The 19358-nt window shown below is 48.3% G+C and overlaps 1 protein-coding gene across 3 annotated transcripts in view; it reads left to right on the forward strand.

Annotated features, from left to right (window-relative positions):
• The window catches only part of LOC126536612 (uncharacterized), a 126867-nt gene that overhangs the window by 86723 nt on the left and 20786 nt on the right, over nt 1–19358 (forward strand). For 2 of the 3 annotated variants that reach the window (XM_055073540.2, XM_050183646.3), the window contains one exon: nt 7824–7915. The exons of the other annotated variant lie outside the window; for it this stretch is intronic. In XM_055073540.2, coding sequence (XP_054929515.1) covers nt 7824–7915 — 92 coding nt within the window. The remainder of the gene's footprint in view (nt 1–7823; nt 7916–19358) is intronic. 3 annotated transcript variants of the gene reach the window in all.

Below are 19358 nucleotides of genomic sequence, written 5' to 3' on the forward strand. Positions count from 1 at the left end.
TAATTGTGGCCATGTTGTCTCTGCAAACTTCTTAATCTCATCGGCCCACCTAACTTTCCGCCGCCCCCTGCTACGCTTCCCTTCTCTTGGAATCCAGTCCGTAACGTTTGATGACCACCGGTTATCTTCCTTCCTCATTACATGTCTTGCCCATGCCTTTTTTTTTTTTTTTTTTGATTTCAAGTAAGATGTCATTAATTCGCGTTTCTGCCCTCACACAATCTGCTCTTTTCTTATCCCTCAACGTTACACCCATCATTCTTCTTTCCATAGCTCGTTGCGTCGTCCTCAATTTAAGTAGAACCCTTTTCGTAAGCCGCCAGGTTTCTGCCCCGTACGTGAGCACTGGTAAGACACAGCTGTTATACACTTTTCTCTTGAGGGATAATGGCAACCTGCTGTTCATGATCTGAAAATGCCTGCCAAACGCACCACAGCCCATTCTTATTCTTCTGATTATTTCAGTCTCATGATCCGGATCCGAGGTCACTACCTGCCCTAAGTAGATTATTTCCTTACCACTTCCAGTGCCTCGCTACCTATATTAAACTGTTGTTCTCTTCCGAGCCTGTTAAACATCACTTTAGTTTTCTGCAGATTAATTTTTAGACCCACCCTTCGGCTTTGCCTCTCCAGGTCAATGAGCATGCATTGCAATTGGTCCCCTGAGTTAGTAAGCAAGGCAATATCATCAGCGAATCGCAAGTTACTAACGTATTCTCCATTAATTCTTATCCCCCATTCTTCCCAATGCAGGTCTTTTGTGTCTTACGAAGCATGTAATATCATGCCCCAATTCCTAATTCCGTGAAAGAATGTCAGGGAAAGAGTTAAGGCTCTTTCACTGTAACATTAGGAGCGTAAATAAAATTCAAGATTGAAATGCGAGGGAATTGCGTGTTTAAAGCGCCAAATTTATATACAGACACATTCTCCGAATTCAGCGTATATATTTTAGCAGCATTACTTCAACATCATCTTCCACCACACTTCTTTTGTAAGGACCGGACAGATGAAACGGAGAAATGATGGTCGCTTCATGACAGTGCTTGTCCGCTCGTGTCCGTTGCTTTCTTTCTAGCACACGCTTACTTTTTTTGCGATGAGTTAATCATTTTGTGCGTGCTTGTTTGAAAGCCATAGCGCGAACCTATTCTCTCTCCCTCTCTTTATTTCTCTCTCTCACCTGAAAACCAAAATGCAGGACGAACAGGGCACCATCCGGAAAAATGGAACATCAAAAAAAGCAACAAATCTTCCTTTGTTCCTGTTACAAGACAGTAACGCAGTAGCTGACGAGATAGAAAAAGAACTGCAGCAGTCAGAAAGCATGGGGTTGTTACAAAACACTCGTTCCAAAGGCCACAACATCACAGATAAATCTGTCTACCCTTTTGCGGGAAGTCAAGATTTTTCTGTCGTCGCAAAGCCCCTTCATTCATTCGGAACAATAGGAATGTCGACAAACGGGAACAACGAAACGACAAATATATTCTCCCTGGTAAGCCGGTAATTATGCGCATACACGTCGCCCTTTCCTTCTTTCAATGTTCCCTTTCGCCGTCCTACCAGAGAGGCTTCCTCGGATATCCTCATTAAAAGAGCAGCTGAATTCAAAACGTGATGGCGCACACACACAAAAAAAAAAAGATTGCAACGTTGTGCGCCAGGAAAGAGATTAAGAAAGTAATGCGATGAGAGCAGCGGACCAAAGAAAGCCAGCACCATGGCTGCTCCAGTGCCGTGCGCAGCGTAGTTTTGCACGATGAAACAATGATGGCGATGCCGAATGCCTTCTTTCATAAACAAGTACACTGGCAGGATTTCTGCGGCACCTGAAACGAACCGAAGGATACCCGACGCCACGCACATCCTAGCACGCACAGCAAAATGTCAAGACAAAGGCGACGCTCGGCAGCAGCGACGCGCAAAGAGCGAGGCTGGCGCCGCAACAACGCGAGCACGAAAGGATAGCGCGCAACGGACGTAGAAAGAGAGACAGATTATTTATCCCCCACGAGACACGCAGCGAAGAGAACACGGCGTGCAGTGCGGCCCTACGGCCGCACTCGCTAAAACGATGCAGCGCCGCGGAGGCTACAGCTGCTGTATGCGGTTCAAGGAAGCGCGTTCCAGTTCGTGTGTTCCTCCGCAGACGCGCGTCTGCTGCACGAAGATACAGTTAACGAAGTTGGATGAATAGAGTGCACCTTTCTTTTCTAATTATGGGTTTTTTACGTGATAAAACCATGATCTGATTATAAGGCACGCTATAGTGGGGGACTCCGGAAATTTTTACCACCTGGGGTACTTTAACGTGCGTCTAATTCTAAGTACACCAGTGTTTGCATTTCGCCGCCATCTAAATGGGGCCGCCGCGGTCGGTATTCGATCCTGCGACTTCGCGCTTAGCAGCACAACACCATAGCCACTAAGCAACGGCGGCGGATGCTATAGACTGCACTGCTGTAAACCATGGTGTCACTCGCACTGAAGGCAGACTCTTGTTATGCCAAAACATTGCAGAGAGAGAGAGAGAAGGAAATTAGATGTGAAAGACGGGGATGTCAACCAGAAGACAAACATTCAGTTTGCTACGCTGCACTGGGCTAGGCGTCAGTGCAACAGTGCCACTTTTGAATTTGTAAACTGCCTCCCTATGACCTCACTGACTGTGGGAGTGATTGGTTGAGACTACTTATTGGTGTGTGCAACAACAAGAAAGAAATAACGACGTCTGTTTCCTGGGTTGGAGATCTCCAAGCTTTTACACGTAGCTTTCTCTCCTGGCGTTTCAAGCACTTCGGAGTGTATATGAACGTTCACTTCTTCTACCTTAGTTGCACCACATGGCAAAATTAATAGAGTGCTGAATAGAGAGCAAAATGGTGTGGTGTTTTCTGTCTCCAAATTTTGACTGATGTGTCTATAGAACTCACAACCGAACTCACAACCTAGTCGGTAATTATTCATTGAGTATACGGCAGTGCAAGACAAGACAATGACAAGAAAGGGAACGTAAAGCCCGTCACGTTTCCTACTTTGTCCTCGTCTTATCTAACGCTACCGTGTATTTCATGATAGGTCAATAATCGTATAAAGCCGATAATCTTTTATGTGGCGGCAGATCCGAAAGCAAACATTTCGGGGCATATGAAACTGCGACAATAAATATCGCACTGCGTGCGTTAAAACATTCCTTTTTAACAAATTCGAGTCTCCGTAAACTTAGCCGGGTGATAATCACATGCAGGGCGCGGGCACAACGTATCGACGTTATGGGCAGCGCTCGCGAAGTTGCAATAGCTGACCACATTCCAGGATCTGTAGGCGCGGATGGCGGTGATGGCGCAGCAAACTGGGTTATAAACCTGGCGTATTTGGACGTTTCGTTTTAGTATCTCTTACGCTATTAGCACGGGTGTTTCACCAAACGTTCATCAACTGGGTGTCTCGGAGGAAGTCGATCAACGGACGTAGAACTCTCGTGCTTACTACTCCAGGCCCTTCGGCGAACACTACGTCTTGAAAATCGGCGAGCGGAACACCCTTTTTCTGCCCGCAGACCGCGAAGTAACACAATCGAGTACGCGTAATGAAATACTAGGTCTTTCATGGCTGCTGTAACCACTCCGCATTTTAATGCGAAGCATTCTTCTCCGATTGCGGCCGCTTTTCTCGCAAGCGGGCGGGTGGGGTATCTCGCCGTCTTGGTGGGCCGATCCCGGTGGTCGTGCAGTCTAACATGATGTGCTACAGGCCCGACTGGGTATGCGCCAGTGCGGCGACAAGGTATGTTCACTGGATATGTGCCGCTGCATTTCAGTATTCTTTCAGTCTCATATATCGTCATTATCAACGTTCTGTTTTACCTGTAATAAGTACAAACATTACAGCAAGTAATCCCTACGTACCCGTTCGTTACACATCAGTTACGTTATTCATACAACCGTTATCTACAAAAAATGAATGCTTCGCATTACGTAAGACGGGGATGTCCGCGTCAACTACAGTTGAGTCGGCCAAATATTTTAACGCCAACAGTCACGCAAGACTATAGCGCCTTTAGAAAAAATTAGGCACTATTCTGTTTCGCGCGTGCGCTGTTCTTGCCTAAAGCGCAACGTATCCCTTCCGCGTGCCTTCCACAGCGCTGCGCGGTTTCAGCGGAACTGAACGCGCACGAAGACGGGCCCGGGCGGCGCGACAAAGCCAACCGCACGCACGCGCGCTCTCTGGGCGCCCGGGCAAAGTGAATTACAAACGGCAATTTGTTCCCCGCCCGCGACGGTTTGCGCTCTGTAGCGGTTTCCGCCGAGCAGGCCGGGCGCCGTATATTTCGGTGCCGTCGTGGGCGCCGTCCTGGCACGTGGCGCGCGCGTCCGTCCGCGACCGCTTCTGTGTCTGTCTGGACCTTGCGTGCGTCTGTGCGTACACAGCGTGCGCGCCTACACAGTGGCCCGCAGTGTGACCTGCCACGCCGCGCACGTGCGCTGCGATTCGTAGCAGTTCCCTTTCTTATCTTTTTTTCGTGCAGGTTTTCGTGGGGCATCACATTAAAGGGACATCGAAGAGAAAAAAGGAAATGAGTTGAAGTTGCAATAGCAAATTACATTTATGGAACGTTAAAAAGTCCACTCTTATGCTGTGAGTGGAAGCTTGATAAGCCAGAAAATATGAAAAGAAAGAACTAAAAATGGGTAGCAACGCCACCTTGAAAGTTCCCGTACCAGCTAGCCGTGACGTCATGAATTTTTACAGCGTCAGCACGGGCTTAGTGTTTAGCAGTAAAATGGTCTACGTTGTGTCCTAATTTCTAAAGGACCCGAAAACTGGCGTTAGCAAGTTTTTGGGAATTTTCGTCGTACCGCGACAGCCCAAACACAAAACAAGAACAAAAAATTACTTTTTTTACGTCATACCGATACACCAACGCGAAGGTTCTACATGGATGGATGGATGGATGCAAAACTTTAATAAGGTCCTGAGATACGCGACTCAGCGCGCTGCGGGCCGCTCCCACGTTGGGACAGTCAGGCCTTGCCCGACCGCCGCATCGTGGGCCCTCTGGACAGCCCATAGTTGCGCCCCGGCATCGGGGCTTTTGATGAAGACAAGTGGCTCTCCGCGAAGGTTCTACAGCAATCTTTTTTTTTATTGGAAGGTTGACCCTCATTTTATTTAGTAACTTTACCTCTTAACGCAAAATTAACGAAAGCATAGTTTTGGAAGAACACTTTAAGCGTCTAAACTGATTTAGCGTTTGTCTTAAGTGCCCCTTTAATAAGTAAATTTAAAAAAAAATACGCGCAGGTCCGCGTCATGCAGAAAATGTAGAAGTGTCGTGTGTGAGCTGGTTTTCCATGCGCAGAGAAGTGTAGCCTTCACGTTGGTCCGTTCCAATTCTGGCATCCCTTGGAACTTTATCTCGGGCGCTGTCTTTGTTCTTGGAGAGAGCCGCAGACGATACCTTCGCAGTAAGAAAATAATGTCAAACCGAACATGAGAGCCTATGCTTTCTTTCTGCCTCGTTAAACGGAATTAATTTTGCGGCACGGTGACATCGCGGATGACATACGTCAGAAGCTTTTGCCTTCGTTGCCCGTCACGCTACTCGGCATAGATGTGCGCTCCGGCACACGCCAAGTGACCAGTTCTTTGATGCCCAGCTGTCCCGCAGAGAGCGAGACCAGACCCTGAAAGTCACAAACGTAACAAACTTTATACAAGTGCAAGATACTCTTATTATTCACGGCTGTAAACAAACCGCAGTTACCATCTGTAGAACGACAGCAAGCACTTTTAAATGCTCGACTGCGACTAACAAAGCCACCTAAAGTATTCTCATTTGAATTACGTCGGCAACTCAAAATTCTAAAGCTAATTCATCTAATAATGCAAATTTGACCCAGATACATTCACGGGCACAGCGACCTTCAGTTTATTTGGTTCCAGGCCGCTTCCGGTATGATCCACAGTCTCGGTGCTGCCCACTATCCGCGGAACGCTGGCGCTTTCGAGAGTGTACGACGCGTGGGTTTCGCTCGTGCGACAAGCGTGCACAAACTTGAAGAAGCTCGAACTAAGAAAACTGAGGAACGAGCTAAAGAAGAGCGCTTTGATAAGACATAAGAGGCGCCACTAAGTGCTAAATTTCAATTTCATACCTTCGCTTTGTCCTTCTGTGTTTTGGAAAATACAAAACAGGCGCAATGAGCGAGCTTCGTCAATTCAGTATCTGCTCCAAGAAGCACTGAGAGTGTGCTCCAATTCTGGCCAGCATTGAAGACAATCTACTTTTACTGCTAAGACAGCTGCGAGTCCAAGCAATGGAACGCGTTTGGAAGACGTCTCCGCGACTTCACGCCGCCTCCCACCGACAAGAAAAATAGATAAGAAAAGCTCTTTAGCCATATCTGGCCCTAGCGCCATAAAACCCCTTACGTCGTCATCATCAGATAAGAAAATCACATACCATCGCTGTAAATTAACACTCAGCGTGGGCGAACCTATTAAAAAGACAACGTATAGCTTACATTAGGCGTATAAGGAAGCCTGAGTGCACTTTCTTGCGCGCAGATAGCTGACCTTCCCGTCGAGGCGCCCGCACTCTGCTCAGCCACCATATTGTTTGGACAGCAAACGTTCTTTACTTTGATGCTGTCTCCGCGAAGCTGTCTCTTTCGCCAGCTTTGTCAGAATTGGAGCGAGGCTTCAGATGGCCGCTTTCCGCAAACAGTCTATTCAGCCGCTTTCGGCGAGCATTGAAACGCAGCATATACGCCCTGCCCTGCTCTACCGAACATCTGTCGCAGTAACACATTTGCAAAAACTCCGCCTTTGTGGCTTTCCTTTCATTGCCGCACGATGTTTTCTGGGCGTATATGCATATAAGGGATAAGTCAGAGGAGCAATGTCGCTTGTGGACGCTGTTCGAGAAAATGGGAGAGAACATCTACAGGGAAGAGGATAGCCATAGCATTCTCGCAACATCGCCTCGCTAGACTTCATTTGATTCTAACTCCGCCATCACTAAAAGAAAAACAATTTTTGTTCTTAGAACTTATTGGGTGAAATGCTTTCTGGACAGAGGGTGCTTCACAACTTCCAGTATAACCGAACTTTGCGACGAGGCTTACCGAGGAGCTTGCATGCGACACAGGCAGCCGCAGTGGCACAATGCTTCGTACTTAAAAATCAAAACAAGCTCCTAACAATATAACGCAAAGCAGTGTTCTTTCACAAACTTACGCTTAGGATGCGTATAGGAATGTGCTGCTATATGGAAGTGCAAAATTCAACACCGCTTTCCCTATATACTGAAGTGCTGACAGCTTAGCCACTGTACTTCAACGCCTTCTATGCAAATTCTCGGTATCATGGGCTGCGAAATGCAGACAGACTTTAAAGGCAGAATTGCAAAGCAGCCCCAGCAGCCGACGAAGTGAATGCGTTTCGCGTAGCTGCCAGTATCTTCGGAGAAGTGATCCCGTTCTTCCGTATTGATACCGTATTGACCGGGATGCACTGTCACTTCAGCGACGGTGCGCGCTTTGTCGAGAAATAACTTTAGGCTCGAATGCAAAGTCGGTGTTGCACTTGATGGATCATTTTGCGTCAAGATAAGAATGTACATTTGAGGCACTGGTGCAATACTGACTGCTTCGCTCTCCAATATTCCTGAGGGGGGACCGGGGGGTTCTTTTGTAGATCATTTAGTATAGTATAGTGCTACAGTTCGGGCGCTCTCGCACTACTGGCAGGCCACATTAGGCATGACCCTGAAATCTGCTTACCGCATGCTTTCTTTTTCATGCGTCCAGATGCAACACTGGAACAGCAACTGTTTGGTGACTCCTTCGACCTGCTACGCATACTCTGGAGGTGTCGTCCACTTGCCATTGAGGAGGACTGGGTATGCGCTCTTTCCCATGCCAGCATTTCAGCTAGTGTAATGCTAATGCTCACTCCTCGCCGATGTGAATTTCAATGCGAAAAATTTCACCGAAGAGAACTTGCTTAAGCAATTATAATGTGCATTGTGTGGTAGGCCTTAGAATATACACGGTATAGCACCACCAGATAAATATCAGTCATGGCGGGAGTTCTCAATGTAGGGGAGCTTTTTGACAATTTGCCCTGGACTAGGGGCTCCACCCACTCGCTTTCTGCATTTTTTTTTCTTTTAAATAATCGTTTTGATATATATCTCCTCGAAAAAGATGCGTCAGGGAGATTGCGTCATCGTTTGCATAAAGTGCCCTGTCCGCCAGGCGCACACATAATTCTCTCTCATTGCGTGGTGCCGCTAAGCGAAGTTCTGCCAAGCGTCCGTGCACTTCTTGCATATCCAAGTGTTCATACTTGCTCGTGAGCTAGGTGGTTCGTCTTATAAATTATGTAGTCGCTGGCTGAACCTATACACGCATGCAATAAAGATGGGAAGGACCGGCGAACTCGCATATCTTCCTCGTCCCATCATTTAGCTCATGCCTCGCGCCCCCGATGAATACTCCTTTTTTTTCCCTCTCCTTTGTTGACGCCTTTCTCGTGCTTGGTATTGTTTTGAACGCAGGAGGGATTCATGACAAGGGCTTGCACCACCTAGTTGGGAACTTGCGTTACTGCCGGCACACATTGTAGTTCTTCTCACATGCCACAGCACACGCGAATTACCCGGCGCAATGCGATATCAGGATTTTACGCGCCTAGCATTCACCAATTTTTGGTTTGAAAGAATCGACTTTCTTTTTCCTTAACAAGCCTTCTTTTTTTTTTTTTTTTTATCACAATGTGTCGTCGTAAAAAGAGAGAGACAAAATAGAAGGAAAGGCAGGGAGGTTATCCAGTGTAAGTACCGGCTGGCTACCCTGTGCTGGGGGAAGGAGTGAAGGGAATAAAATATGAACGAAGAAACAAATAAAGAAAAATAAAATGAGAAAAATTCACACAATAACGTGCTACGCGCTACAACTGTTAGAGTCTGTCGCACAGTTCCCAAGCCCATAAGAGCTTGAGTGCCGAAACCCGTCTGGGCCAGTATCCTAGAACCTTTTCGTCTGTGAAGAGGCAATCGTCCAGATTTTCGAGCGCCGTCGTGAAACTGGTTTCACGTGTTTACAAGAAATGCCCAACTGCAGCTGCCGGGTTGCGCTGTTCCATGATCTTCCATTTTAATTTTGTTTGGCGTACCGCGTCGCTAGACTTTGCCGAGACTTCGTGTTCTCCGCGTAATAGAAAATTTACGTACAGTGAGCTATCATTGATTGAAACGAACGGGATACTCAGAGCGCACGGCTGCCGGCGCTTTTCTGCGCCAACGATTGGCTCTGGAAACACCGAGCCAATAGATTATGTTATACGATGAAGGCGAGGGCTTTTTGTGACACATTGTGAATTAATTAGGCTTCTCAGCAATTAACCAGGGCTCACCTGTAGCGCAAAAAGCGCCGGCCCGGCGGTGATGCAGTCCTTGTATCGCGTTTCAATAGCTGAACACTGTAGACGTAGAGTTATTTTTTGTTTCAATGATCATCGTCGCACGTTTGAGCCCGAACTTATTAGGTTGACACTCTCAGACAAAAAAGGCAACCAGGCATTATACCCTAACACTAACTATATATATATATATATATATATATATATATATATATATATATATATATATATATATATATATATATATATATATATATATATATATATATATATATACATATATATATAGCTTGGCGTTTTTTTTTTATTGCGACAGCGTGCCTTCTGGCATAAAGAAATATTTAAACGCGCCCCAAGATCCAACTTACTACATCTGGCTGCCGACCTGGGGGTGGTCCACATCGAAGCAGGTATTTCTGGTGGAGGGCATGTAGAGAAGGGCAAGTCCAGAGGAGGTGCCCAGTGTTCCCCTCGCAGACAGGAGCGGGACAGAAGGGGCAGGTATCGCTGATGGAGGCACGGTACTGTGCCGACCACGACCAGGTTACCGCAGGGGTGAGGGCGACACGGAGGCGTAACCTTCGTAACAAGACCTCTTCCCAGCGCGCTAAGCCGCCAGGGAGGTCGGTGCCACACGGTGGGAGAAGTGCTCGCGTGGCGCAGAGAAGGTGCTCTTTTTCTGTGAGGAGCCTTGTCTCCGGAGAGGTTGGGGCCAATTGAAGTGGACGAGAAGTTTTGTTATGGCTCGCTGCATCCACTAAGGCTTGTGTGGGATGTGAATTGCGACGTATCCATTGTACACGTACTGTAACGGGTAATTTCGCCACTGTGTCCTTAATCCCCTGTGCCAAAACGTCGGAATTCAGAACACGCCGCAGACAACGGATGGCAGCTGAGGAATCAGTGAAGATGTCCATGTGTCTACTAGATGGTGGAAGCAGCGGACAGAGGATGGGTATTGCGTCTCGGATTGCCAAGAGCTCCGCCTGTGTCGACGGCCAGGCAGGGGAGCAAGCATACGAGCAGGTTGCTATTTCTGACAATATTTCCGGACAAGTGATAGCCGTGGTGACGTGATCATCACTCACACTAGCGTCGACATACGCTACATGTCTGCACGAAGAGCTTGCACTCGTAGTTGATGAGCTATTTCCTATTATACTCGACTCTCTAAGGCAGCCAATGGATCGTGTGTGTATGCGAGTAACTTGCTGATAAAGCCACGGTGGTTCGTAAACAGTGCACTGTGTAGGAATGCTATACCTGTGTACTTTACTTTCGTGCAAATTTTTTTACTTGTGTTCACATCTGGTAGGCATGCCAGAGAAAGACAGAATTGGCTGTGCGTGTAAAGCCATAACTACATAGTCCGCATAACTACAAGTAGAGTGAGAGAATGAAGAGGAGAGGCAGGGAGGTTAACCAGATATCAGTCTCCGGTTTGCTACCCTACACTGGGGATGGGAGATAGGGGTTAGAAAGATGACAGAGAGGTGGCAAGTAGGTACATAGATTAGCTAAGGGCTACATACATTATAGAAGCTGTCTTAAGCTGGTCCATAAGGGTTATAGATTAAGAGCATTGTGCTTCGTATCGGCTAGCAGAATCACCTTCTGTAATAGAAGAAATAGAGAGGACAAAGCACGCGACCGTACAGGAAAACTGACCGCCCATCCGTGAAGACAAACATACGAGTACGAGACGCATTGTATTGGCAAGGGCGCTACAATGCACAGCTGCAATATGTACAATACAATGCACCGTCACAGCACAACTCGGGCTTGAGTCATGCCCTTCGACAGTTGACAAACTGGTCCGGGAGGCGCATGCTGCGGTTGCTGTCGATAATTTGACGATGTATAGGCAGCTCATGGGGAGGAAGGAACGACCAAACATTGTCCCTTCACGCGATACTTAAACGACTAACCGCTCGTTGGCACACAAGGCAATAAGCTCACGTGTGTGGTTTCCGAGGAAGTCTTTTCTGTGCGAGTGGCATTCAAGTGCGTGGCGCTGTTCGGGTGCATGCCCGCTTTCCCCGCGTTTGTCCTTTTCAAGCCAAGCTTGTATCGCCTCGCTCGTGTCGGCGTCGGTGTTCGTGTTGCAGTACGAAAAAACTCAAACCACGTAAAAATAAAAATTGCTTGTCTGGCTGCGGATTCGAACCACCGACCTCCGGCTGGCGATACCACCACGCTAACGGATTCAGCTGCTGTCGTTTTGTTATACTTCCGTTTTAGAGTGGGGTTTTATATGCATGAAGAAGTAGACGCAGTCAAAGGCGCGAACCAATCACAGGCGTCTCCTTCCGTAGGTCCCTCCTTCCGTAGGAGGGAAAGAGTGTGATCGTGTGTTCGCTCGCCTCAGGGAGGGCGGGGGAGGGGGCGGGGGCGCCGGGCGTTTCCCGCCAGTTCAGGCCCAGCAGTCAGATGGGGAGACCACGTTTGGTTGGTTCGTTCTGCCGAAGAGCAGGCTGCGTTGAAGGAACGGCAGCGGGAAGCGGGCTGCGCGTCGTGGGTTCGGCCGAAGTACGGGCGACGTTTCATGAACGCCGCCGAAGAAACGGCTCATCGTTGATGTGCCGACTTCGCCATGAGGCAGCGCGAAGCCGAGGCGTTACGACAACGAAGAGTCGGGGATACCGAGCTTCGCTTGCACCCCTCTTCACAGTAGTGTAAGGGTGGTCAATTTTTTTCTCTTTCATCTTTCTGTTCTCCTATGATGATGGTGTTGTTTACTATTATTATTATTATTATTATTATTATTATTATTATTATTATTATTATTATTATTATTATTATTATTATTATTATTGTGTTGATGATGATGATGATGATGATGATGATGATGGTGATGATGATGATGATGATATTTGAGTCGATCTCCTTGTAACGGGTGATCTACTGGTAACTCGGATCTGTGGTAATAAACTCGGAAAAGAAAACAGTCCTCTAATACACTGGACACCCTGTATTAGCTTGAGGACGAAGAGGCCTCTACACCAAGTTTGCACGCCACCAATGCTCAAGTCCTCGCTTCGCTGCTTCCACGGCTTTCAAATGGCGTTAATCCCCTACTCCAGCGTAATGTAGCAAACTAGACGCTCTTCTGTTCAACATCCCTGTCTTTTTCCTTTCCGTCCTCCACCTACATCACTACTTAATTAAGCGAAAGGATGTTGCAAACATCAGTGACCGAGTTCCTGGTGAGGAGAAAAGTTTCAGTACTGGGAAAACGCCCTGGGGAATCGTCTCTATCATATGACGCGCATCTCTGCTGGAGTGACCACGCCGCCTTATGCAAACAAATCCTCTGTAGCCCTCTTTATGCTGGTGCCGCTGCCTGCCTCTATGCAGGATAACTGTTTTCCCCGCGTTCAGGTTCCGCCCTCGCCGAACGTGACTCTTGTCTCGCCTTGTCTCCTACAGACACGCGGCCAGACATGAACTGCCGGTCTTGTTTGCCCCGAAAGGCGCCGGGCGGCACCGGTCATCTCGGTTCCCCGCGGCACCGCGGGATATTTCGAGAGAGTCTCAGCTTATTTACGCTGCACGAAAGAGGAGAGAGAGAGAGAGGCAAAGCAAACTCGGTTCCGAGCCACGTCGTTGGCACGCCAGTTCGTCCGCGCGGGGAGCGCGAGTTCGCAGCACCCCGCCGAGCGGCGAAGACCTCGTAAAGCCGTAACGGCAAAACAAAGGAGAGACGCGTCAGCGACGCGCAGCTGCGGAGAAGGGAAACAAAGCCCGAATCGCGAGAGCCCCAGCTCGGACGCGTGGCCGCACGTTGCACGCACGCGCGGCGAGCCCATGTGGCTGCCGCTAGCTCAGCGGCCGCCTGGGCCGCGCCGCTCTCCAAACACGATTCCGGCCTCGCGGCAATCGCCCTCACGCTGCTTCCGGCGCGGACTTCGCGTGCGTCTCTTTTTCACTCTTCTCGTGCGCTTGCCCGCTGCCTTTAGTTTCTGTTCTCTCTCTCTCTCTCTCTCTCTCTCTCTCTCTCTCTCTCTGTGCTTCGTGCTTGGGTGCTTGCGTGTGAAGTTTGGTGGGTGAGAGAGCGGGCCATGTCGGGTGCCAGCAAAACGTTGGCGCAGTACTTTGAAGAGCAAACACGCCGTGGGTCGAGGGACGAACGAACAACGTCGTCCCGCAAGTGTCAATGCCCGCAGGTCTGTTGACTCACGCCTGCTGAGCTATATGACAATTTTTTTCATGTCGAAGGACAAAGCGAAGGAGCAGGAGCTCGGAGCACGAGGAGGTAGCGTGCACCGTCCGGAAGCAGGGCGCGGGAATGGACAGGGCTTGCCAGTCGCGCCTGTAGCACTGGACTCATGTGCTCCACGCTTTCTGTTCTCTTTCTTCATTTCTTCTTTTTTTGTTTTATTCGCCCGTGAACGTTGCTGTTCTTATTAGTGAAGCTGCCTTAAGGAAATCGTGCTTGCAAGGCCCTTGTATGAAACTACCGGTGTCGTCTTTCTTCTCAAATCGTGTGCTCATGGTCATTGAAATCGAAGAATAACTTTAATGTAACACAGCTGCATACCACTAATTGTTGCTGATGTGGTTGGTTCGTATTCTTCGTATAATAAAGAAAAATAAGAGAGAGAGAGAGAGAGAGAGAGAGAGAGAGAGAACAAGAGCGTGACTATGGCCAGACAGGAAAGAATGTCAATCGCAACTAATTTTATTCAGTGAAGACAGGTACACTTTTTCATAAGGAAGGTGTCAGTGTGCGCGGACACATGCGCGCACCCACAACAGACCAGATGATAATGATAACTGTTTTGTCAAAATTCAAAGTTATTCGAACATAAACACGAAGAATCAATGCTCATTGCTGCGCTGGTCTACGATCCGTCTGGGGCACTGTTCAGCAATGAACATCAGGGGCCGATTTCACAAAGCTTTCCGCTCGTGTCTCATATTTGCCACTGGCCCGCTACCTCCGCTAACAATATATCCAGCGTCAGTATTAACTGGAATTTCGTCTGACGAACAATTCTACCGTAAAAACCGTTCTTTCTTTTTTTTATGAGTACTGGGCCAGTTTTTCGGGTGTATATTAGAATAAGCGCGCCCTTTCCAGCCCGGTCGCTTCTTCACATGGTTTCGTGTCTATTCTACCGTATAAGTAAAGCAGCTGCGCATATAATTTACTGCGTAGTTCAAACATGCGAGGGTGCGCTTTCTCGTAATTGCTTATTTTTTTGTGCTCACATATTCCTTGCTGTCGTAACACGAATTAAGATGACAACGTGGGCGAGTTGGTTAGGATTCATTTCTGAACGTGCAACGCAGCGCAAGCTGACAAGGACAAGCGGCAGAAAAAAATAAAACGACGACACCGAGACGGATCGTAGTTTTCCCCGCCTTTTGTTCCTGGTGATTTGCACTGCGTTGCACGTTCAAGAATGAAATATAACATGATCTAAGACAACGGTGTGGTGTGCAGGGCCCGTAAGAGCACATTAGTATGTTGTTGTCCGTAAAAGCATATTCCAGCCATTCCTATAGTGCTGGACATATTAGCGAAAGCAGCCGGTAAATCGTGATGAGCCCTTAGAACTTTGCGAATTCGGTCCCTGTTGCCGTAGACACAAATGTCCTTCACACTATTATCAACAATCCAACCGCTACGCTTCGGAACGATGAACCTTCGGCGACAGGGATCATGGTGCCTGTCGGTCTCCCGTGTGCAGTCTTGTCTCAATGACCTGCTGCCGCCAACAGGAGCTCCTTTTATTTCACAGCTTTTTTTTAACAGGGGAAAGAAATTCAGCACTGAAAGAACAACGCTCGCGGAAAAGAAAGAGAAGGAGATACCAGCGAAGTTGGGCGGTCGTCGCGGCTGCAAGCAGCGTCAGCGAGCAAAGCTTTCGCTAAGAAGCGCGTTACGCTACGTAAATACCCATCATCGCAGGGGTAAAGCAAACACCCTCGTCGTCTAAGGTGAGCAAACCAACGGAAGAAAGGACGAAGCACCCGCCGGTGTGTGTGTACAGGAAAGAGAAAGTGGGCAGAAACGAGCATCCACACGGTATCGAATAGCGAAGAAACGTTTCCTCTCTGGTGTGAGGTCAAGATAGCGACTCTTCGTGGGTTGTCAACCGCGACGCGCTCTCCTATCGGAAACGCCTTTGCATTCCAGGCGTGAGGCTTCGTTTCGCTATCGAAAGGCGTACTCTCGTACCTTTACGAAAGGCGTACAAAGTCGCATTCGAGCGCCCTCCAGCTCGCGTGATAGCGCTTTTTGTCATCATACGCACGTGAGTCTTGGCTAAACAACGCTCTGCTTCTCGGTAAGCCGAACACGCGCAGCAAAAAGCGATTTAGATCCGGGAGCATAGCTTCCTGTTTGCCGTACCACATATCACCGCCGTTGTTGTCCCATCTGTCTCCTCGCCGCTCAGTTATGTTGTCTCTGCGGTAATCCATCTTCAAGGGATTCGGGGGTCGCGGTCTCTCAGGGCGCTGTACGGGCATCTTTCTCACTTGTGTCTTTGTCTGGGCCTTCCTGTGCTGTGGAGCGATCTGTTGAGTGTCTTGCTGGGTACCCTTTACGAATGCGACAGCTGCGCCCTTCGCTTTCTGTAGCGTCGTTTCCGTTTCGACCTTTTAGCTTCCTGCTCTAGCTGTGCGCTTTTATCCGCGGTGGCATTTCGGCTGTGAACGTGGTTGTCGACATTGTTCCGAAGTAATGCGCCTTTCTGTTGGTTCTTCTGAGTGTGTGAGTACACGTTTTATTAAATTAGATTTCAGCTCTTTTTTCGGTGCCGTCAGTATCCCAGAGGATTCGAACGAATAATGAGTAATATTCGTCTCACACGATGCTGACTTCACGTTTTTTACATACTCGATAGGGTCGTCGCTTTAGCGCAGAACTTTAAGTAACCGGTGAAAAGCGGTGAAATACAATTTTAAGGGTACGTGGTGCCTCGTCTCACGACCTGCATAGTGGTTGCATTAAAGGAAGGAAGGAAGGAAAAAGTGGAGAAGGAAGGCAGGGAGGTTAACCAGTTTAGCCTAACCGGTTTGCTACCCTACACATGTGAGCGGGATGGGGGGGATGAAAGATGGGGAGAAGAGATAGAGGGCACATAACACGGCACACACATCGTTGGTTACAGTCTGTCACTCTTGTGCGGTACGTGACATCACTGTCACAGCCGCTTGTCCAAGCCCGTATCCTTCATAAACCGAAGTAGTCCCTTCGTCGCCTTCAGCTGCGATGTCTTCTGTCGGCGATATGTGAAAATGGTTGCAACTGACAATGGTCTATTGTCAAGGTGCGCTAGAACGGACGCCATGGACTGTCTCTGAACATTATATTCAGGACAGTCGCACAGAATGTATTCCAGCGTCTCCTCGCAAAGACAGGCATTGCAGAGAGCGTTGTCGGTCATTCCAATGGTTGCATTAAACTTTGAGAAGGAGCGGGCGAGCTTCCGCGACGTGCGTACATAACTGTGCGCATCCTCCATGCCTCGCGCATCCGTTTAAACGCCGCGAATTCTTTTTTTTTTTTTTTTCGTGTACGCTGCTGCGCCACGATTTTGCCGTTTTAATTCATCTGTCTCGGCCAGCAACTCTAGTGCGCGAGACTGTTCACGCGCAGAAGATTTTCACAGAATATGATGGGCTAAATTTAAAAAAAAATAAATAAAGGGGGGGGGGGAGCGAAGGAGGAATGAGCGATTGTCGAAGTGTGCGTTAAAGCATACAGACTCCGTCAAAAAATCATGACAGGCGCTGTCCGTTGAGGAGTTCGCTCTCATTTGTTCCGAGTCAATGGAAACTGGGGCCTATATACATCTCCCTCCTTTTACTTGAAGAATACGCCAGCAGGCAATAGAACCCTCGCGACTCTCCATGGACAAAACACTACAGGGCTGCAGTAACCGCCGCACGACGCGACGCCGCTTCCCTCCGACAAACACGGAGCTGTAACCCGCGACCGCTGCGTCGCACGACCCTTTTCCGCGCATCGCTAATGAAGGCTCTGCCCCGCGCGTCCTTTCCTCGTCTTCTCACTACACTGCACTCGCGTTCCCTGGGAAGCACTGTCGCCTCCACTTGAGCCCAGCCGCACGGCACTTGCCCACTTGCTTCCTCTCTCACTCTGTTCGCCATCGGATGCAGTTGTCTCCTTCCCTACAGCGCCCAGCATTTCAAGTCGCGTTGTTGCTAATTAACCGTATAGACCACTCGACGAGAAACTAACAAGGCTGACAGTTCTGGTGCAGCCGCCGCAGAGGTTGCAGCTCATTGCGCGAACGCAGTGAGTGGCCGGTTCTCTTCTTTAAGGAGCCCCCAACTACGCGGAAGAACAAGGAACAAAAAGTATGGAAGACCGCAGCGTGTATGAGTGTAGGTCTTTCGCAGCTATTAAAATGTAGTATTAGACAAAGAGTAACGCGTCACGCAGCGTTGCGTATGCCGCATTACTTGATAGGCAAAGCTTTTAGCGTGAAGAGACCGGGAGAAAAAGATTGACTGGCCATTCCGGCCCTGCGAAAGTGGATGTCCAGCGGAGTTGTTGAAAACCACCACTACAACTGCCGAGGGGGGTATGCAAAGCTTTATTGATTTAGAGCTTTATTGATTGATAGTAATGGTAATTTAGAGTAATGGTAATTTTGGAAGCACGCCGCCGCTGGTCGTGTTGTCGTTTCTTTTCCCTTTGCCGCTCCTCGTATTCACGCTGCTCCTCGGGAATCCAAAGTATGCGTTGCCTACCCATAGTGGTGCTGCAACAACAATGAAATCAGTTGCTAGGCTGGTTCTTTTATGTATGAAAGGCTAGTGACGTCACTCCTCACTTCGCAAGCTGCCGTCGCCGCAGCACCTAGCACAACAGTAATCTTTGCCGCGAAACGTACGCGCCAATGAATGTATGCACTTTTCGCTTCAATCACTGAAGTTTTTTTTGTTTTTTGTAATCGCTTAAGGCATTTTTTTTTTTCGTGAGGATGCGCAGCGAAAGAGACCGACCAACTAGTGGCTAACAGTTTCGCCGTAAAAAGGTGGAAGGAAAGGCAGGCAGGTTAAACAAATGCGAAATTCCAATTCGCTACCCTCAGTGGCGGTGGGAATAAAGGGGTTTAAAAATTAAAAGAGAAAGAAAGAAATTAAAAGAAAAAGTTATTCAATGTATTTGAAAAGCCGAGGTTCGCAAAAAGTATACAGCAATGCCTGTGCAATCTTCCAATGCGGTGACTGCTCACATCGATTTGCAATAAATTTGCGGAGCTTTCTTGCAGCGTCCATCTTTTCAAGCGGTATAGCTAATTACTGCTCTTCTCCGTATGCTAACTCAGCAAATTCTGCGGCACGTTCATTGCCGATAATGCCATAGTGACTTGGTAGCTAGTGAAAAATAACATGGTTTCCTCCTGGGGTACAGTAGCCTTAGGCGCTATAACATAAATATATTCCAAACTTCTCTGCTCTAATTCTGCAATCAGCCCTCCACGATTAAAAAAAAAAAAAAGTCGGACCACCCCCATTTCACCTGTCTGTCACGCAACGTCACGAAAACCGCAAGAACGCTTCGATATTGTATGAGACGCTCAAAGAACTTACAAAAGCAAGCGTAATGAACCACGTAATTGCATTTCAGTGGATTCCTGGGCACTGCAATATTCCTGGTAATACTGCAGCGGACGCAGCTGCGAATCGAGCGCACAATAACGCAGAGACAACCAATCTTCCCCTATTGCGTAGTGAAGTCCGTCTGATCCTGAGACAGATTTCTTGTCGTCTCAGCAAAACTACCTGGTTTGACCAGCAAACTAAGAACTCGGAGTTGTACTCAATAGACCCATATATAAACTTAACAATGCCGGAAACTCTAAGAGACAACAGAAAATTTGAAACTTTAGTACACCGGCTGCGTCTTGGTACTGCATTTACGAGACACTTCT

Source organism: Dermacentor andersoni, chromosome 4 (genome assembly GCF_023375885.2).
Source record: "Dermacentor andersoni chromosome 4, qqDerAnde1_hic_scaffold, whole genome shotgun sequence".
Classification (NCBI taxonomy): Eukaryota; Metazoa; Arthropoda; class Arachnida; order Ixodida; family Ixodidae; genus Dermacentor; species Dermacentor andersoni.